The 22361-nt window shown below is 34.7% G+C and overlaps 5 protein-coding genes across 5 annotated transcripts; 3 read left to right on the top strand and 2 right to left on the bottom strand.

Moving 5' to 3' along the window:
• Positions 1-171: 171 nt before the first annotated feature.
• LOC142532474 (uncharacterized) lies at positions 172-582 on the bottom strand. Its single transcript, XM_075638765.1, has one exon. The coding sequence runs from the start codon at positions 580-582 to the stop codon at positions 172-174; it is 411 nt and encodes a 136-aa protein (XP_075494880.1).
• A 1434-nt stretch (positions 583-2016) lies between these two features.
• Positions 2017-4267, top strand: LOC142533450 (uncharacterized). Its single transcript, XM_075640213.1, has 3 exons — positions 2017-2295; positions 3426-3546; positions 3668-4267. Exons 2-3 carry the CDS (start codon positions 3439-3441, stop codon positions 4118-4120), a joined length of 561 nt encoding a protein of 186 aa, XP_075496328.1. The 5' UTR covers positions 2017-2295; positions 3426-3438; the 3' UTR covers positions 4121-4267.
• Positions 3956-6650, top strand: LOC142533449 (uncharacterized). The gene is made up of 3 exons (XM_075640212.1): positions 3956-4095; positions 4431-4751; positions 5448-6650. The coding sequence occupies exons 2-3, from the start codon at positions 4569-4571 to the stop codon at positions 6492-6494; spliced, it is 1230 nt and encodes a 409-aa protein (XP_075496327.1). The 5' UTR covers positions 3956-4095; positions 4431-4568; the 3' UTR covers positions 6495-6650.
• Positions 6651-6802: 152 nt separating this feature from the next.
• LOC142533451 (pleiotropic drug resistance protein 2-like) lies at positions 6803-13360 on the bottom strand. The gene is made up of 19 exons (XM_075640214.1): positions 12978-13360; positions 12766-12886; positions 12587-12675; positions 12414-12498; positions 11996-12286; positions 11824-11914; positions 10832-11732; positions 10557-10717; positions 10374-10477; positions 10105-10270; positions 9698-9990; positions 9282-9614; positions 8744-9034; positions 8572-8655; positions 8353-8486; positions 8049-8276; positions 7788-7959; positions 7436-7690; positions 6803-7244 (listed from the first exon to the last, which is right to left on the bottom strand). The coding sequence occupies exons 1-19, from the start codon at positions 13358-13360 to the stop codon at positions 6975-6977; spliced, it is 4452 nt and encodes a 1483-aa protein (XP_075496329.1). The 3' UTR covers positions 6803-6974.
• Positions 13361-19822: 6462 nt separating this feature from the next.
• On the top strand, positions 19823-21515 carry LOC142533448 (serine/threonine-protein kinase AGC1-7-like). The gene is made up of 2 exons (XM_075640211.1): positions 19823-20489; positions 20708-21515. Exons 1-2 carry the CDS (start codon positions 19936-19938, stop codon positions 21501-21503), a joined length of 1350 nt encoding a protein of 449 aa, XP_075496326.1. The 5' UTR covers positions 19823-19935; the 3' UTR covers positions 21504-21515.
• The last annotated feature ends 846 nt before the right edge of the window (positions 21516-22361 follow it).

The raw sequence follows: 22361 nt of genomic DNA, 5'->3' as shown, positions 1-22361 counted from the left end.
TTATTCACGAACGTGATCACCCATAATCTAGTATAAGATATATACAAGTTCTTACCCGAAAAGTAAAACAATACAATACAATAAATCAATAATTGAACAGTATTTTTTTTTAATAAAAAAAATCAGCCAATATATACGTAAAGAAAAAATTCAAAAAAAAAAGGGTTGAATTCACTCTGAATCCTTAGTCGATCCCCCGAGAGCTGTAGTACTACCCCCTTGGCCATCTTCCTCGATCACGATCGGAGTCTTGACTTTGAATCTCTCAAGCTTAAACTCATCAATCCCATCATCCAACCCTCTTCCTCTGACTGCATACGCCGGGCCAATGCTTTGGCTCCGCCGCATGCTTTTCTTCGTCTTCATCTTCATAATCTTCTTCATGGAAATCGCATCCCCGATTTTTCGGAACAACTCGTCGTGATCCCCTGGGAAAATTTTCTTGAATAAACCACGCCTTTTCACATAAATTTCCTCGAACGATTCCAACAAGGCCAGAAGCCTCGGATCGACCTTCTCGCCTGACGTCCACCGAATCGTTTCGTGCGTTTCCGGATAGCTACCAGAATTAGATGGTTCCATATAACAAAAAAGAAGTCTTCTCTCTATTCTTGAAAGTAACTCAATTCACAAGAAACGGGATTTTGCTTAGGTAGTTTGAACTTCGAAGGAACCGAAATGTTGTTGCGTAAAAATTTGAGTGCGCGTTTCTTGGAATATATGAAGTTTTTATAGTAAGAGAAGAGTTAGGCAAGACAATGGCAGCCGCCGCCGCCTTCAACTCGTTGTTCTTGTTTGACAAAAGAAAATAATTGGTCTCGAGGAAAACGTGGTTGACTTGGAATTATCCATACTTTTTCTGGATAAACGATCTTATAATTTATATTACATAATTTTATGAAAATTATTTGTCTGAATTCTATTTTAATGAATGAATTTTGAATCGATATTTAAGCTCATTATATGTTGTTTGGATACATGTAATTTTTTCCAGAATTTAAATCATGTCTTATTTATTTTAAGCTAGAGTGGCAGCTATTTCTATGGATTATAAATTATTATATATTAAAGTATTTTGAAATTCAATTTCACGTCTAAATATGTAGTAATTTCAAGATAATAAATTTGGTTGGATTGGTATCACGTCTTGGTGATAGTCTCCCTCTGTTCGTCTTCTTTTTTTTAAATAAAAATATATTAAACAGTGATTTTAGAAAAATAATAATTCGTGTAGATGTTGAAAATTAATTTATTATATTGCCTCTTTTATAATATAATAATAATAATATTAGCACACGGAACATATGCTAAAACGTAAACATTGTTTAAAATTTGTTAGAAGTTTTTAAGATAACTATTTATTTTTTTGCAATTTAATTATTAAATATATTGAAAAAAGATAAGGGCAAATTTGGACATCCATTAAAATGACAAAATATAATTTTTCTTGGGATTTACACATTATAATATATTAAAGATTATTATAATTATAATAATTTAGAAATGTTCAACCAACCAAAAAAAAAAAAAGATCCATCGTTGATAGGGTCCAAACTGAAACAGTTTGTTGCTCGTCTATTAATAATATCTTTTTGGACAGATCAATAGTTATTTGTAAACTTTCTAATTGGAAAAAAAAATGAAGAAGCTAAAAATTTATTTTTAGATTGATAAAAATTTGTGTGAGACAGTAGGTCGTATTTTGTTAGACGGATCTCTTATTTGGGTCGTCCATGAAAAAATATTTTTTTTATACTAAAAGTATTACTTTTTATTGTGAATTTTGGTAGAGTTGACCCGTCTCACAAATAAAGATTCGTGAGACCGTCTCGCAAGAGACTTACTCTTTTACATTTATGTTTCTTCTTTTAGAATTTTTTTATAAAGATAATATTTAAGCAAATATTTGACAAATAATCAAAATTTTTTTTTCAATTTTTTTCGAACGAACACACAAGAATAGTTCATCTTCATTAAAAAAAACAAAGAGGAGTAACTTGAACATGAAGGATAAAACAAAAGAAACTATTGGAGTACAATGACACTTAGTGATAATTACTGAATTTAAATCGATAAAGAATCACCATTTTGTGGCAAACTCAGCCAACTTCTCCAGTAAAATCTGAAGTGAAAATCATTGATTTGATTCGTTGGTTCTATTTCTAAATTTTAATTTTTTTCACTGTGTATATTCAGATACATGATTCAATTTACTTTGTCTTGCCCTTGAATCTGGTGTTACTTCTTACAGGAGCTAACAAATGCCAATTCCGTGAACGGAGATCAAGAACCGAGGTAATTTCTTCTTTCCCTTCGTGTATTAACCAGATTTTGTTTTTGTTTTTTTTAATCGTGATTTGTTTTAGTTTATGATGTCCAGGCAATTTTCCCTCGGGTCTTTGATCAATTTTGGTAATTTTCATTCCGAGTTTGTCTTTATGCGGGCTCTAATGTTTGGAAATGTTTGAGTTTTGTTGCTTTTGTGGGAGCTCTCTGCCTTTGATAATTTATTTATTGGGGTTTAGATGGTTTGTAGACGAGCACTGTATGACGCGAAAATGGATAGATTTTGTGCCGATAATGGACCACTGGGTGGCCAGTCAAGGCTTCTGCTGGCAAGTTTTAAATTTTTCGAAATTTCTGTCTTTCCTGTAGTTGAATTTTTTTTAGGCTTTAGTTTTTCCGCAAAACACGAATGATATGGGTCGAGGAACCTTTGAAGCAGAGTTTCTTGCCTCTGGCTGTGTGCATTATCATAAACCAGTCCAACTATTTTAGCGCTAGCTGCAACACACGAAAAGATGTCACAGGGTTGGGTTCATGTGGTTGTGCCCGTTATATAGAAACTATCAACCTACTTAGAAACTCCACGTATTCTACGAAGTCACTTAAGCTGTTCTTGTTGGTGTCCTCAATTGAATGCCCCCATGGTAGAAATATTGATTTATCAGGATATAGGTTTGAATTTGAGTCATTTTGGGTGCCTGAGTATGATGTTTTTATTAATGTTGTTTTGTTGGAGATTTCACTACGATTTGCCTTCTAGGTGACTATAAATTGGTGGAATGGCATTTCATCAGCTGCTCAGACTTCTTTCTATATATTTAAGCATATGTGTGAGAATTCTTTTTTAGACACAAAGTAGCGTTTGCCATGAACTTAAAAGCTTACTCTCTACTCAACAGAGTCGTTCTTCTAAAAAATATACAGTATATTGAGGGAACTTATACGTTGATTATTTGGCATCAGATATAATAATTTAGATGTTATATTTCTTGTGTTATACTACTAATATAATGGCAATAATTGTTCTGAGAAATCAGTAATATCTTTCTAATCATCAAGAACAGGACATATTATGTGCATTTAGCTTGTACATGTTGTTTTTGTACTAATTTTCAGCCTTTGAATTACTATAACATCAGAAAGAGCACAAGCATGGAAGATTCAAATGCAATGACAATTGAATTCCTCCGGGCAAGGTTGTTATCTGAAAGATCCGTCTCAAAAACGTCCATGCAAAGAGCTGATGAGCTCTCCAAGAGAGTGAGTTCATGACACATATGTGAATATGTGCATATTTCACATATTTCACTTCCCTCCTGCCCCCTGTCCCATCCAGTCGTCATATTAAAATAACAGTTTCTGAAACTATATGTACATCCAGGTGTCTGAATTGGAGGAGCAACTAAAGTTTGTATCCCTTCAGAGAAAGAAAGCTGAAAAGGCAACTGCAGATGTTCTTGCAATTCTTGAGAACCATGGAATAAGTGATGTGTCCGAGGGTTATGATTCAAATTCTGACCCCGAGGAAACCCTACATCGATCTATGACTGACTCGTTGATGACAAAAGATATGTCAACCAACTTGGAAGTAAGAAGAAATGAAATGGAGTCTCACTCTAGCTCTGAACTTGAATCATCTGCATCAATTGGTAGAAGCTTGTCCTGGAAAAGTACAAAAGATTCTCAGTGTTCTCTTGAAAAGAAGAAACATGTGGACCCTGTTAGAAGAAAATATAATTTTCCGTTAAATGGTTCTTCAGCAAGACGGGCTGGTAAATCATGTCGCAGGATAAGGCGCCGGGAGACTAGGTCTTTTTCCAACCTTGGACTTTGATCTCTGGCCCATTATAACTTTCCTGTTGGCACATATAACATGTGATTTTAAACTCCTAAAATCTCTTTGGTGCATAACTGAATGAACCCCTTCATGAAATCACATAAAAGTTACATCTTAATGCAATTATTTGTAATTTCTTTGTAATTTCTATTATTCCTTTGGTACTCTTTCTTTCAGTTGCCCAATCAATCAACACAATTTCTAATTATATATATACATAATAGTAATTGCATTTAAACTAAGTCAATAAGTTAACCAAAGTCTGTCATGCTGCACCAAGGATGCTACCATCTTTTTTGTGCATCAGATCAATGGAAGAGTTTCAAAATGAAAGGCCTGTGAAAGCCACATCTTCAAGAGATGTTCCAACGGCTCTTATTGTAATCCCGAATCATTGAGAGAACACACGGAATATGATAGTGAGAAGCAGCCTATAGAAAACTCGATGCTAGAATCAGGTAGTGAAAGTCGAAAGATCAATGGACATTATATCAGTGAACATGAGAGAGATGATGACATGGAAAGTGCGTTGAAACATCAGGCACTACTCATTGTGCAATTTGAAGAAGAGGAGAAGGTCCAGAGAGAATGGGAGGAGAAGTACAGAGAGAATAACAGTGGCACACAGGTATGCTTTACCAGCCTCAGATGTTACACCATTAAAGTAATTCAAATGTTGTCAGTTCATTCACCCTTATTTTTCCATAACTTGCACGTTTTGGATTTAATATAATATGCTCTTATAGGTCTGTATTAGGCTGAGTTTATTTGATATATTTTTAGTAAGTTTAGAGACACCAATTTTGTACGTATATAGGTGAAAACAGAGGAAAAAGGGAGGAAACCGGTTGATGAAGATTTTCCAGGAATATTTGAGATGGAAAGAAGGAATGATCATATTTTGATATGTTGGGACGGAAAACATGAAGTTAAAAGATACATTTTTTCAGCCAAAATTGAAGGGAGCCAAACTATGTGTTCATTTTGGAGTGGAAGCCAATAACATTTCCTTCACTTGAAAACTGAAACAAACAGCCCATCTTTGTAGTTATTAAATAACATCGAGAGCAGATGCTCAATGTTATCATTTTCTCCATGATTATTAGGATTAATGAGTCCATGTATGAAATATTTGAGGATGGTAGATTTTTTTCCTATTGTCGTACTACTTATGTTTAGATACTAATTTATTTTCCTATCATTCTTCTTTATATTCAAATGATCGTATATTCTTGAATGTAGCTTCATCCGCATCATTGCTGTCACATATTAATGTTGTTCAGAATATTTTTAACCTTTCGCTATCTTGTCCATGAATCACCAGGATTCGTGTGATCCCAATTGCCATTCAGACTTTACAGAACAGGAGGAGATGAAGTTACCTGGATTTTCAGATGCTGGTGGAACATTAAGTTCAAATAACCTAGAAATGAAAGGCAAGTTACTGGAGACTCACTTTGGTGAAGAACTTGAGACTCACCAGAGTTTTCTATCGCCCCCAGATGAAAAAAAAGGATTATTTCAGGATCAGGGGTGCAGCCACATGATTACTCGTGAACCTCCAATGCTGGAGTCCTCATTTCCCGTGTTGGAGGAGAACATTGACAAAGAAAATTCAAGGAAAGATCACGAGGCACCAAGTTTGCCCGTTTATTGTACTATGAACTCTTCAACAAATATTTCTTCTAATGCAGAGAAAATGTTTCAACCGATTGTTTCTGCGAGTAGCTCTTCATCCAACAAGGTTCCAGTTGTCCTGCAGGAAACTTCGAAAGATTTAGGATCAGTTCTGGAGGCACTTCAACAAGCTAAATCTTCACTGAAACAGAAAATTGCTACCTCGCTACCACTAACTGGAGGAACTTCAAATACTTTGGACACTTTCAGGTTTCCCCCAAGTTCACCGGCCCTTTTTAGGTTGCCTACGGATTATCAAGCAACTTCGACAGCCAAACATCCTGTCATTCATGCAAAGTCTAGTTTTGCAAATTTCTCTCCAGAAATTTATGGTGACAAACCGTATCCCAAACCTTATATTGATCCAAGAAATGCTTTATCTGATGTCACACTTCTCACATTTCCTTCCAGCCCTTCAACTGAATCCTGGCATGGAGCTACCCCACAGCAGTCCCTCAGTTATACGAGACATAGTACTGGTCCACCGTCTCACAATATATCGTACAACACTGCTCCTTACACAAATACAGTTCCTCCTGTTCGAGATTCTTACCCTTTTCTCCCTGACATTACACTTCAATTACCATTGAGCGATGGAACATCAAGAAGACTTTCCAGTTCTGAAACCAGTGTACCTCCAGTTGCACGCTTTTCTTCATATGATGAAAGTTTTAGGCGATATATGAGCAGGTAATCACTTGCTGTGACAAAGCACTGCGATAGTTGGAGGATGAAGGACACTGTCATGTACTTTTGTTTGTTCTGTTCTCATTTGATTTTTGTCATGTTAACTTGACTAATTTTGTATTTGGATACCGTGTGTTTTGGTCATTTTAATTTGCTTCAGCTATCTTTCATGGTTGAAGCTGAGTTAGTTAAATTTGCAGAATCATGTGCATTTTAACCTTGGACTTGTGCATACTCTTTAGCGTGCAGAAAGTGGTGTTCTTCCAAATGATAGCCGTCCTTACAATTTGGAGATTTATAAAGAATGCAATACAAAGAGAATTAAATTTTATTTCCTTCAGAGTCCACATTACACTGTACAATCACACTAAAAAATCAACAATTGAACCATGAAAAAAGGATGTTAATAATAAATCACATTTCCATCATTGAAATATTTACTTCTGTTATTTAAACTGAAGGATGCTAACACTTTCTTGAATCCTCCCTATCTTCTCTGGAAGTTCAAGACCTTGATGCCATACACAAACACAAAGAAGAACAGCAATACCCATCCAACATGAGCCAAAGCAACATATCCAAGGAAATCCGAATCGTAACCTAAGAACTGTTTAAGGTAGTCCTTAATTGGGATGTCACCATGTTCTGGCACATGAACATTGTCCATTTTATCACCAATCTGAGATGTTACAAGGCCGTAGATCGTCCATGCCACCGGAGAACCCCAGTAGTACCATCTCCACCAGATTGGAATTTCCTGCAAATTTTGAGAGATTTTGTCAACAACGGTCCCTTTTTATGTTCAAAACACAACTTTGGGATAAAAAAGTGACGACAAAATAAAGGGCTGGACCCAGCGAGGGGCTAACATGGTAATTTTTCCCCTCAGTTAAATTCTTGGATCCATGCTCGGAAAAACAAGTCGTACAGTTACTTCAGTATTTTTACCATTCTTGGAATGAGGAAGCCAGAGAAGAGGTTCCAAAAGCTGAGGAAGAATGACATGACAATGGCAGCTATCTGGTAACTTGGTGTGAGTGCCACAAGCATCATCCCATATAATGTGAAGTACACAAAGCACATGAATACATAGTAATAGAACCACATGAACTTGGTCGCCCCCCATTCGAATCCAATCATTGAGTAAAGGAGAAGACTGTACACAAATGTTTGGATGCCAACATAAATTGTTTCTACCGTCACCTGTACAAGAAAGAACATTTGTAAAGATAGGTTACAAGATAGAGCTCGTTATATCTATGCTCGTCTTGAGATTATACTGTCAGCTTTGATTTTTTACCTGAGCCAATGCATAAGGCAAAGCTGAAAACATCCCAGCTGCTTTTTCCCGATAAAATACAGTTCTTTCAATTGCAACTACCGATTGCACAGCTGAAGTGTTTGTTCCTCCAAGGAATAGAACGGCAGCGTACATGGCTCCTAGAAGATTTGAAAGGTCTTGCTGTTTGTGTCTGTCGAAGGCCGTGCTTCGTGTCAAATATTTAAACCTTGGAGCTTAAATATGCAGAAGTACATTAAAAGATAGCAGATTATAACTTACATCTTATCTCCTTTATTCCAGAAGATGATTCCAAATATGAGACCAATAACTGTTGTCATGAAAAATCGGATAACATTGTACTGTGGATTCCTCCAGTAAGACCAGTGCTGTTTCCAAATGCATGCCTTGATTTGTGTGAGGAATGGTTGAGAGTATTTAGTAGGGAAGTATAAGTCTTGGGTTTCTTGTGCTGGAGTGTTTAGCTTTCTAATAAGTTCTCCATTCCTCCTGAAATTTGGAGAGCGTAAGTAAGAAATCCATGTTTGAGTATTATATGAGATCTTGAAACATAATCTACCCATACCTATTTAAGTCAGAGTTGGAGTATATTTCCGCAAAATCCAAGTCAAGTTGAGATTCAACTGCTGCAGAACTAACTTCCAGCATCCATGTGGCTGGATTATAGCCGTATTTTATCTTAGACACGCCTTCAATCGCCTGAAAGATACAAAAGTCCAGAAATATAGGATTTAGATCATTTTCAGTTCAGAATGATTCAAGAACCTTCATGAATAGTACTTACTTCAAAGTATTCTATCAACAGTTGTGAATTTTGTCCAAGAGGTCCTGCGTAAATAACTTGTCCTCCTCTCTTCATCAGAAATAGCTGCAGGGACAACATATTTGGTTCAGAGATCTCATATTTTTGTTCCTAGAATATCTGGGTATCTATATACCTCAATAAACAGAAGTACCTCATCGAATGATTCAAAAATGTCAATGCTTGGCTGGTGAATTGTGCAGACTACAGTTCTTCCTGTGTCCACAGTGTTCCTGACAGCTCGCATGACAATTGCAGCAGCTCTTGCGTCAAGGCCAGACGTCGGTTCGTCCATGAAAATGATAGACGGATTTGCGACCAGTTCAACAGCGATGGTGAGTCGTTTTCTCTGTTCAGTTGACAGACCATCAACTCCTGGAAGTCCGACCAACGAGCCTTTCAACGTGTTCAACTCGACTAGCTCCATCACTTCCTCGACAAACATCTGAGGAAAATAGGTTGGTAACGATTACAGGTAGGAAATACGATTTATTGCATCTATGTTTTAAGAGATAAAAAGTGATCCATGAAATCATGTGGTTGCCACTAGGTTAAAGTCCATAGCTATTAGTTATGTTGCAGGCTTGCAGTGTCAGGTTACAGCTTTGACACGATCTTCAGGCATTTTTTGACAGGGGAAATGATGTCTAGGCCAAGCAAGATGATAAAAAGTATATGGTAGAATGACTTGCCTGTCTTATCGCCTTGTTCACATCTGCTGGAAGACGCAGCCAGGCTGAATAGAGAAGCGACTCGTAAACAGTCACATGAGGAGAGTGAATATCGTTCTGTTCACAGTATCCACTCACACGAGCAAACGTTTCTTGATTCTTGGGATAACCAGATATACTGATATCACCTTCTATATATCCACCGGTTTTCCTTCCTGCTAAAACATCCATCAAAGTGGTTTTTCCTGCACCGCTCACCCCCATCAATGCGGTCAAGACTCCAGGTCGGAAAGCACCACTAACGTCTTGTAACAATTGGAGTCTCGTCTCCTCAACTCCTTGGCTCTTCATTTCCTTGAAATTACGCAGAACCAATGATGAGGGACAAAATTAGCAGCATTTTGACAGAAAAAGAGAAACAAGATTCAGTTGCTTACTGCTGGCATATCAACGTAGTAATTCACGTGCTCAAATGAAAGGGATAATGCCTTGAATGGAAGCACCATTCCTCGTTTTTCGGTTGCAGTAGTTGCATCACTTGCATTCGCTTGTTCTAGTGTGGTCCTCCCTGCATGATCAATAAGGTTTGACGTTTGCATAGATTCTTGAAATGAACAAAGAAGAAAAGAAAAGAATTCAAAATTCGCACCTTCAATTTTAGAGCACGCCGACTTATTTTTCTTGCTTTCATTTTCTAGGTTTGAACTAACAGATTTGGACTCTCCCATTGCTGCATTGAAGTTTGGATTCTAACTTTAATCTTTTTTAAATTAATGAATCAGAAAGCTAAATTTGTTTGGTTTCTTAATATTTATCACTGATCAGTATTGAAGTTTAAACTTACGTTGTAAGAATGTCAATGCGGCAACAAAACAGAGATTGAAGAACAGAGAGAAGCCAAACAGCGCAATGACACAAATCCAATACCAATGTTCTTCAGTAAACATTCCTCTGGCTGCTAAAAGTTCCAACCCTGCTGAGCTTCCGGCAAATCTTTTATCGTCGTTGGACTAAAAAACAGATCAAACATCACGCGATGATTGAAAAATATGATATTCACCATGACACCATATAAACTAGAATTTTTGTTTGATAACAATGATTTATCTTTACCGCGGACCATCTTGGGTCAAGAAATTCTACGAGTACAATTGCATTTTGTCCATAAGACATGGGTGAAAGATAGTAAGCCCATTTCATCCATGGTTGAAGGTCATCTGCAGTTAAACGACAGAATGATTTATAATGAACTGTGTACATGAAATAGGACTTCGAAAAAAAATATATAATGGTAACCTTTGGCAATGATGAATCCACCAAGAACGAAAACCAGTAACAAAGTGAAGGTTCCAAGAGTATTGGCAACGACTTGTGTTCTTCCAAGGGCAGCGATGAAACGAAATAGGCCTAAGGCCATCTGATGAACGCCCACAAATGCCAAGTATTGCCGGAAGAACCTAGAATATTTATGCATCATTCATTGTTCATCGAGTCTCCATTCTTTTGAGTATTTTTGTATGGTTAAGGTGTATAATTATCAAAGAGAAAACGTTCCAAATTTTAAATATTACCTACTAGCTGCAGGGGCAAATCCAACGGTGTAATATGTTAGTATTACCCATATTCCTGACTCCATTATTGAGATGGGAATCCTAAGGAGCCAAATGGGAAGAGCAAAAGCCCACGCCGGGTAAAATAAGGCATCCCTTTGTTTGAAAAACACGGGAAGTCTGAAAATTGTCATGGCAAGCTCAGCCATACCGTTGAACATGACATTAATGAGACTAAAGAAAAGGGCACCATAAAATTTTCCTCCATCGTCTATATGACTAGGCTTCATTTGTGTCCTGAAGAACACGGTGAATGTAAAAATAGCCATAATTGTGATCTGTGTCGTCTTGAAAATGTACACAAACGAGTTACGTTTCATCAGCAACCATTCTCTTGATAAGCATGCCTTGAACAAGTCTTTGTTTGAAATACCATATTTCTCCTTCACCAAGGCTGCTGGATGAACTTGGCTCTTCTCGTAAGGGATTCTAAGTTCTTCAAATATCTTTTGTCCAATGTAGAAAGATTCGAACCGATGGACGAATTCCGTTACTGAAATGTATCGGTAAGGTTCAGTTTTCCTTGACCAGTACTGCTCTTGGTCTTTCTTAGATGTAACCTCTTGCAGAAAATCAGCCACTCCTTTTCTCTCGGGACACTGGAATCCTACACTCTCGAAGAAGTCAAGAACTTGATCACGTGGACCTTGGTAAACAATTTGTCCTTCAGAAAGCAAGATCAAGTCATCGAAAAGATCGAATGTCTCAGGGGCCGGTTGTAAAAGGGAAACGATCATTGTTATATCCATTATGTGAACCATTTGCTTCATATACTTGACAATTTGAAATGTGGTGGAGCTGTCGAGACCGGTCGAGATTTCATCCATCAGAAAGACTTTAGCTGGCCCAACCAACATTTCTCCTGCATATCAAGCAAATATTCAAAAGCCACATAAGCATATTTCAGATTCTAATTTTGGTAAGTATTGAAAACATGAAACCAGTGCACATACCAGTGGTAACACGCTTCTTCTGTCCGCCAGAAATACCCCTTCTCATTTCGTCACCCACCATTGTATCAGCACAGATATCCACTCCAAGAACCTGTTAACCGAAAAACATCAATAAACAGCTAAAACTGCGACGTTCATTCGATCAATTCAACATCTTGAAAAGGAGACGAACTTTGAGCACATAATCTGTGACTAAACTGGTCTTCTGTCCAGCTACTGCAATGGCTTTCATGAATGAATCGATTCGAGGGTCTGGTTTGATCCCTGATTGCTTTTCACGCCTCGATAATTCTGCCAGCATTTCATCTCTCGCACCGACTCCAAAGCAACGACCCGAAAAATTCAAGGTTTCTCTTACTGTCATCTCACCATGGTGAAGATCATGCTGGCTGATGTAAGCACAAGTTCTCTGAGGAATAAATTCCCTCAATTCGTGACCACAATAAGTGATCTTTCCACTCACCTAATGTATTGGAATCCAGCAGAAATAGGCGATTCAGAGCAAGTTTATGCATAAAGAATCACATATTATCAAGACATATTAGCAAGCGCCTTGAGAAACGTAGTAGATTTTGGCATAAATTTCTCACCCTAAGATCTTCCCCCAGCTTTCCAGCAAGCCCCTTGAGCAACGTAGTTTTTCCTGAACTTGGAGGTCCCAAAAGAAGAGTCATCCTGGTAATTACAATGTATATCCAATTTCAGAGAAATTGCATGATAAACACTAGAATAAGCAGCTCATTTCTGATGCATGCAGACGTACCTCGATGGTTTTACTAGGCCAGACACATCATTTAGTATTTTGACTGCCTTCTTTTTAGATGGGAACAGCCTCAAAAGGCCAAGAATTCCCTATTTAAAACAAGGATTATTGGCTAGATAATCGACGTCTTATTCTACCGCATATCACGAAAAATATAAAAAAATGACAGGAGAGACTACCTCCAGCACGTTTATGGTAGAATTGTATAGAGTTGGAAGTGCTCTGCTTCCGGCAAATGCATCACCTTCAACTGACAAATGCTCAAACCTGATCTCACATCGTGGGACATTGATTCCGACCCTATTGGCACAAACGCGAAATATCTCAACAAAACTTTACTTTTCATCCAAACTAGATCGGATAAACAAAATCACAACAACATGTTTTTTACCTATCAATTCGCTCACGGAGTCGTAAAAGCAACCTCTCGTTGTCATCTTCGAAAGCTTTCATCATTCCATCCATAATATGCTTCTTATCCTGCATGCTAAGATGGGTAAAATCAACTTCTTCATGCACAACCCTTCCATTGTCCAAAACTTGCTTCAAGATTCCCTTTCTCATTCGATCATAAGTAGGGAGCCTCTCGATTGCCGCCCACCGTAGCTCTTCCTCGTCGTCCTGCCTCCCGCTTTTCTGAAAAATGTCGTCTCCTGAAGCCACGATTGCCTCATGAATACTGGCTGAAGCCCAACCTCTTTTGCTCGTGGACGAAAAGCTGGATTTCCTACTCATGGATCTTGCCAGCTCATCTCTTGTCACTGCAGCGGCCATTTTAGCTCACTGCAGTCAGTGGTGTGTCGACTGGACAAGATCAAAGGAAAAACCTGAGTTTTGTGGAAGAGCAGAAGACAGATTCAAGAACGCAGATTGTTAGTGTTGATTAAGGTTCTTTGGATGGTGTTGTATATATAGGATTTGGTAGAAAAGTTTCAAGAATGGTATAAGCTAAAGAATTTGAGAGTAAGCATTTTATGCATCAGAGTGATGCTATATTTTGTCGGCTCTTTGTGACAATCTCAATAAACTACGCTTTCTTAAACATTCATGTTTTTGTCTTTACTAGCATAAAAAATAAATTAATAATAAAAATATTTTTAATATTTACACAGTGATCCAATCCATCAAACAACATTTCGTTCGAAAAAAGGTGGATCAATATAACAATACAAATACAATGATATGAAAGGATTTGAATTAATTAAGCAATATAAGAGTGTACATAGAATTATATGAATATATTTTAATCAATTAAGCAATATAAGAGTGGAAGAAAATATTTTAGTATATGATGTTAATATTTGTGTACTCATTACATCAATTAATTGATAAATATGTTCCTAAAATGTAAAAATTAAATCTTGAAAATCTAAAATAGTACTTACTTATAATTTTGAAGTAATTAAGAACATGTGACAACAATTTTTCATTTTAAGTTTGTAAATATCGTAAATTCGAATTTTTTCAAAAACCTATATCTTGTTAGTCAATAAATTATATAAAATAATAATAAAACATTACATTAGCTAAAGAAAGCCTATGGACACAAATTGTATTTTAAGAAAAAAATTAATATATTTAAACACAAGAATTGAAAATAAAGTAAATAAATACTCCATTCACCCCTTCTAAGGATGACAATGGGGCGGGGCGGAGCGGGGCAAGTTCGGAGATGGGGATAGTAAGCTCATATTCGTTCCGAACTACTTTGGAGATTTTAAAAAATACCCGATCCCGATCTCGAACCCCAACCCGAAAAAATCGGGCCGGGGATCTCATCCCTGTTTCGGGTTTCCCTGCAGGGTCCCAAACCCGTGGGAAAAGTTGTCATCCCTAACCCCTTCTATGCCCTAGATATATTTGCTTAAAGCAGTGAACTAAAAAAATTTCATTTCCAACAATTTTATTAAATGGAGATTCATTTTCCTTAAATTAATAATTGAAATATCACTATTCTATCTCAGAAAAGAGAAAAAAATATCACCACTCTAAATTAATCTTCAGTGTCATGTATCATCATAATCATTATCCTCTCATTTTTTTAGAATTGCATTTGCTAAGGTTCGAAACTATTAACATAAAATTTGAATTCGTTTTCACTATATATTTATATTTTAAGATGTTTCTTATTATCGTTTGAAAAGTAAAATCATGTACATTACTAATGAATTCTATATATACTGGACATTAAAAAGTTAATAAATTTGAATTAGAATAAATTATAATTACTTAAATATAATAATATTTTTCAATTCAATTGATTATTATTAGAAGGTTATCAATAAATTAGATTAATATCGTGCCTAATTTCTTCAAATTTTTCTTCTTTTTTTGTTAATTAAAAATAATTAAATTCAACATCACAAAATGGTGATGCATGGGAGAATACATAATAATGAGATAGTAATAACAATGGATAATCAATTTTTATTAATTATTAATCAGGATGGTCAAATTGCTACTCATGATAATAAGAAATATTTTAGAGGTGCCAGATGAATGATGATAATATCATATTTATAATGGTCTAATTTTTTTCATATTTTAAAATTTATTATATCATATTAATTTAAGTGATATAATTGTCATAACTTAATTGTTTTACAATTGTAAATAGATACAATTACATATTTCTTTATACAAATTCAAAGGCATCACAAAGATAGAAATTTAGAATTTTAACATAAAATATAGAAAATTAATTATAGATTATTTTCTCCCTCTCATTTAAATTCTAATTTGTATATAGTATTTGCATAACTGGTAATTCTCAATACACCAACCACAAAATCTCTTGTGAGACGATCTCACAGATCAATTTCGTTGATCGAATATCTTATTTGGGTCATCCATGAAAAAAATATTACTTTTTATACTAAGAGTGTTACTTTTTTATGTGAATATCGGTAGGATTGACCTGTCTCACAGATAAAATTCGTAAGGTCATCTCACAAGAGACTTACTCTACACCAACATAACTTCCAATTTAGTTATGGTAACGTTATACTAAGAATTATTTGTAGCAATATCTTGCTCTCACTCCTTTTTGACTCATTTGTGTCATTTTTAAAACAATTTATAATAATTTTATCTATGTACCATTTGACTATACTTTTTTCTTTATATAATAGATACCGTCATTGATTTTTTTTAGAGAAATAAGCTGAAAAAGTATCAATTATGATAACATATGTGAATAAGTTCAAAATATTTTTTTTGTTCAAATTAAGTGTTTATTGATTTTTTTTATTTAATGTTTGGTTACCTTTTTGTCAATATAATTGTCATTATATACTTGTATGTAAATAACTCTACAAATACAAATAAAATGTCATTTCATTATTGTTATGATTGAGTACTATTTGATAATATACAAATACGAGGATACTTTAATAAAATAGAATCTATGAAAGTAATTAAAACAATTAATAATTCAATTTATTTTTATTTATTATCAATATTAGTGGGAAAAAACTAATGAAAAAATTGATTGATTTTCTACATATTTCTTTCTCATTTTAGCAACTGTACAAAAATTGAATTGAAAATAAAATTATATTTAATCAAATTTTTAATTCTATTTTGTCGAACTATAATTTTAAATCAATTTGAATTGATTAAATATAGTTTTATTTTCAATTCATATCGTTTTATTTAATTTAAAAGTAATAATGATTGCTAAAAGAATATTCAAAGTGAGTAAAACCTTTAATTCAATGGTCACACTCAAGAGGCTCTAAATGACAATCATGAAAGGGTAACATCAATTTTTGAATGAAAGGTTAACAACAATTTTTGAATATCATTTATAAGGCTCTAAATAATGAATATACAACGGTCACATACAAAGGTTTTAGTAATAATGATGAGGAAAATGTGTGAGCAATTTATGTCATTTATTTTGTTGAATTTTGCATGAAGAGTATTATAGATAATGCACAATTAGAAAACATTGTAATTATCCACACTTTTATAGGTATATAGATTTCTTTTCTTGAGCTATTATTATAATTATAGCAGCGGTAAAACAAGAGTGTTTCGCTTGATTTTCCTAAATTATTTATATATATTTTGAGTTTCTTCTTTCAGGAACATTTAAAAATTAAAAGATTATGTAAAAAAAAATTATTCAAAGATATCATGTTATGAGTAGAGTGGGTCTCATGTGAGACCATCTCACGGATCCTAATCTGTGACACGGATCAACTCTACCGATATTCACAATAAAAAGTAATACTCTTAGCATAAAAAGTAATATTTTATTACTTTTTATGCATGACCCAAATAAAAAATATGTCTCACAAAATACGACCCGTGAGACCGTCTCACACAAATTTTTGCCGTTATGAGTATCCCCACCCCAATATATATTAAAAATAAAACATTGTATTTTTCAATAAATACTTTACTTGCCTCAAATATTATTTCATTTTTCACTTATCTCAAATATATAGTCAAATATTTATATTCAACAGTATTTATTATATTTTTTTAACTAAAATATCGTTATTGAATAAATGAGTTATTTTCAACAATTGTTTGTTATCATTAAAACAATCACTAAATTAAAATGAGATTAAAAAAAATTATTTATATAATTGATATTTCCAATTAAAAAACAACGATGTCAATAAGCTTGTCAAATTGGGTCATGCCCGTCGGGTCGGCCCGCCCCGTCATAAAAATTGAGCGGGTTGGGTTGATAAAATAGCAGCCCGTTTGGGTTGCGGGATGGCCCGCCACATTAGGATATAATTTTATATTTTTAAATTTTATATAAAAATTCATATTTCTTCCTTATTTTTTCTCATGTGCCTAAGCCCGTCAAATTAGGGTAGAATTTTATATTTTTAAATTTTATATAAAAATTCTTATTTCTTCCTTATTTTTTCTCATGTACCTAACTTCAATCACTCCGGTAAAATCTCTATGCTTCTATTTTTTTTGAAGATGTTATACTCTCCAGTCTTCCTCCTTTTTTTTAATATTTAACTCGAATTAATCCAAAATTATCGAAATAATATAGTAAATAAAGTAATTATGTGTATTGTTGAACACATAATATTTTTTGAAATTTACAACCGTCTGTTTCCTCGACTTTCTGTTATCTTCCAATGTTTCTCACTTTTTAAGAAAATGTGGGTGGTAAGAGCTAGGTGCCTTGTGCGGACAAACACTTAAGATCGTTAATTTTTGTTTTCTTGTGATGACAAATCCTTAAGAAACTGGAGAAAGTGTATACTAAAAAAGATTTGAAATTCGCATTTAAAGATTTCATTGTATTTACGGTTGGTGATATTACATGAGTTAATTTTTAGTACATGTGTACGATGAAATCTTGTGTGAATTAGAATAAACACTTTATTTTTTTATGGATTATATTGATTGTTGTATGCAATCAATGTCTTATTTCAATGTTTTTAAGTTTTTTATGAAATTATTTCACTTAAATATATTTTTATTTTAATATTGTTTAATATATTTTTTTAAAAAAATAATAAGCGGGTTGGCCCGTCTAACCCGCGGCCCAAGATGGGTTGGGCTGGGTTGGCCATTTAGAGATCCGCCAAAATGGCGGGCTGGCCCGCTCCGTCCCGTTTAATGGCGGGTTGCGGGCTGGCCTGTCCCGTCAGCCCATTTTGACATGTATAGATGTCAAGGACGAGGTAGTAAGAATTTGGGTTTCACAAGTGGTCAAGGAGAAAGACAAGCGCCATGAAAACTTGGCAACGAATCAGAGCCCAAATCATATGTATTTCGATTTGTCATTTAAACGCAGTCCAGCCCAACCCAACCCCGCTGAGCCCAGACCAATTTGGATCCTTCATTAGTTGATAATTAGTATGGGCTTCGAATTGTATCCTTTGGAGAAGCCCAAAACATATATAGATTAGGGTGAAGTTTAATCTGGCCAAACCAAATGGCATATTATTCCATTCTTGTGAACTGGATACAACACAAAGCTTCCGCGGAGTAACAAACCACATAATCTTGATTCAGGATCGATTTTGAAATTTTGAGAAGAGATATTTATCATAAAATAAAAGTTTAAAATTGTATCAAATAATAGGAAAAAAAAATGTATGAACGGATATATATATTCGAGACATATTTACAAGAGAACTGCTCCAACATTAATACTAGGGGTGTTCATCGGTCGGTTCGGTTTGATTTTCGGTTTTTTATTTGATTTTTTCGATTTTAGAAATATATAATCCGAAATCCGAACCATTTTTCTTCGATTCGGTTCGGTTTTCTACCAAAACGGTTCGGTTATTTCGGTCGATTAATTCGGTTTTTATATAATTACTTAAATTAATAATATAAATATATTGTAAAATATAATATGTTTAACTTTTTACATGTTTTCTTAATAAAAAATATTTAAATATAAGATCTAAATTAATTAAACAAACAACAATTAACTAAAAATTATTAAAAATGGTTATTCATTCACTAAATATCATATCAAAATATATAATATAAATGAAAATAAAAAAAATTATTAGTTTAATAAAATTTCAATTTTTTCGGTTTTGACATATATAATCCGAAACAAAACCAAATAAACTTCAGTTTTAATATTTATATATGAATTACAAAATTAAGCTTTCGATTCGGTGTTCGGTTTTTTCGATTTGGATTTTCGATTTTTTCGATTTGGATTTTTGATTTTATCCGAAGTTTGAACAGTCATGATTAATATTATTCATGTGTTGAGAAATGAACATCTGGATAAATGATTTGAGCAGTACCTTGAGGTATGTCATTAAAAAGAACAACTATTCGTACTCGATCTTCGCTGAAGGCGCCAAATTGTGCAACACTAAATCCAAATTTCTTGTGGAGTTAACTCTGCCGAATCAATCGTTAGGAAACAAGAAAAATATAATTTCGCAGAATTTTATTAAAATATTAATTTTTTTAATGTATTTAAACTTCAATATTCTTGAAAGTTCATGATTCTAAATGTTGCTATCAACTACATTATCTAAGATTTAGAATCATAATCAATAGATGCTCTATCGACATTATTTATTTGGGTTCATTCATCTTGAAAAATTTAGTCAAATTAATCAAATATTAAAAAAATAAATAGATTATATTAATCTGATTTATTTTAAATAATAGAGCCAAAAACTTAAGGCCGCATCTGGGCCCCAACCCAACTAAAAATCGCCGGCATGGAGACCCAGCCCTCTAATTGCCGGCCCAAAACGTTTCCCCTCTACTCTTCAAAAGATCCAATTCTTGATTTCTCCCCTCCTATCTACACATTCAACAACACTCGTCTACTTACATATAAATCATCATAAATACTTCTTTCTTGGTATGAAATTCGCCCCATCATGGAAATATACGTATCCGATATGGCCGATGAACGCAAAACCCCGAGTTCCGCATCTACCATCACTACCACCACTACTACCACGACTATGGCTATGAATGACATGGTCGAGGCTACCAATCCAAAAACGAGCTTTGGCTCTGAAATTAGTCGTGATATCGAATCCATCGCCGTCGAAATCTTTCGAGATGCCAAGAAACGAGGGTCCGAAACTATGACACAAAAGCTTACTCTGCATGACTTCTCGTTCATCCGGAGGCTCGGCAGCGGCGACATAGGCACGGTTTACCTGGTGGAGTTAAAAGGCTCTAAAGGGTCTGTCTTTGCAGCTAAGATGATGGACAGGGAGGAGTTGGTTAGTAGGAATAAGGAGGGTAGAGCAGGGACAGAGAGGGAAATACTTGAAATGTTGGACCATCCATTTTTGCCTTTCCTTTACACCACGATTGAATGTTCGAGGTGGTCTTGTTTGTTAACCGAGTTTTGTCCCGGCGGAGACTTGCATATTCTCCGGCAACGCCAGCCGGAGAAGAGATTCGATGAAGACGCTGTCAGGTGATTGTTATCATCATCTATTTTTTCATGTGTTCATGATATGTATTTTTTTCAATTCGAACACATCATACGTTGTTAATTTTGATGAGATAGATAGATTCATCGGATCCGATAAAGTTCTTGAATATGACATTCTAGATAGATAGAATTGGTGTTAGTAATTATTATAAGAATTCTGATATATATGAGGCTTGATAACTTTGAATGTAAAATTTCAGGTTTTATGCATCAGAAGTGATTGTTGCACTAGAATACCTACACATGCTAGGCGTAGTTTATCGAGACCTGAAGCCCGAAAATGTACTTGTAAAATCCGACGGTCATATAATGCTTACTGATTTCGACCTCTCCCTAAAATGTGATGATTCAACATCAAAGCCACAGATAGTCTACGATCGACTCAATTCAAAAACTCACAAATCGTCTAGTTCCGATTATTCATCTCGTAGATTCTCCATACCGTCGTGTATGTTACCAAGTTGCGTCGTCCCTAGCGTCTCCTGCCTCCGCCCCAACCGGAGGAGGTGTAGGAAGGGTAGTAGAAGTACCCTAAAGATAGTAGCCGAGCCCATCGAGGCACGATCAATGTCATTTGTCGGGACGCACGAGTACCTAGCCCCGGAGATCGTATCCGGTGAAGGTCATGGCAATGCAGTCGACTGGTGGACGCTCGGGGTTTTTATATACGAAATGTTCTACGGGGTGACACCATTCAAGGGGACGGACAACGAATTCACCCTGTCGAACATCGTGGCTCGAGAGCTCAGATTTCCGAAGGACGTCCCGTCGGTTCCGGCTTCGGCTAAGGATCTGATCATCCAGTTACTGAACAAGGATCCTACTAAAAGAATGGGTTCTACCATGGGTGCAGCTGCCATGAAGCAACACCCTTTCTTTGAAGGTGTGAATTGGGCACTACTGAGATGCACAAAGCCACCATATACACCAATTTCTAAGGATTTTGTTTCATTTAATAACGATGATCCATTCGATGTAAATGTTGAGTATTATTAAAAATCCATGTGCGCGCACACATAGGAGTATACTTTTTATGTTTTTAATTAATCTCCGCGTATTTATATATTACAAAAAAAGTCAATTTTGTGATATAGATATTCCTATTTGGGTCACCCATAAAAAATATAAATATTATTTTTTTATTCAAAAATATTAATTTTTATTGTAAATATGAGCATAATTGATATGTTCGTAATAATAAAGAAACGTAAGATTGTCTTACAATTCTAAACTTTCCCAACCGAGTATTACAAATAAGATGCAACCAAAGAAGCGTTTAAATTTTAATGATGTAGGGAATAATTTCGTGCATTTGATTCATAAAAGAAAAAAATTCGTCTCAATATCATATATAATATAATCCCCAACCATAGCTTAAATAACTGATATCTTTTGAGTTGTCTGCTAGATATTTGATGCATTAATTGGTTGAGATATATTACTAATTTGGGTGGGCCAACTCCACGAGATAACCGAATATTTTCCATATTTTGTTATGAATATGCATGTTATAAAATGGTTTCGTGAATTTATATTTATAAATCAGTTTAATCTTGATCTATATTTATAGTGAAAAATAATATTTTTTGGATAAAAAAATTAAGAGTTGGTCATGTTATAGATTTCTCACATCAGATTGAATCGTTAGACAGGCTTACACCGAGTTTTAGTGTTTTGATAAATACATTGCACTTGATTATTTATTTTTTTGACTAGATTACGCTTATCCGTTACTTTTTTTTCTTCTTTTCTTGATTCATACATCCATTACTTTCTTTTATCATAAAATTCTCGATTTAAAAAATAAATTAAATGTAATATATTTTCATGTTAAAAAATTCATATTTTAAACGT

This window comes from Primulina tabacum, chromosome 18 (assembly GCF_025594145.1).
Source record: "Primulina tabacum isolate GXHZ01 chromosome 18, ASM2559414v2, whole genome shotgun sequence".
In the NCBI taxonomy this organism is placed as follows: Eukaryota; Viridiplantae; Streptophyta; class Magnoliopsida; order Lamiales; family Gesneriaceae; genus Primulina; species Primulina tabacum.
The sequence above is the reverse complement of the archived record's forward strand: the minus strand, read 5'-3'. Positions and strand labels throughout refer to the sequence as shown.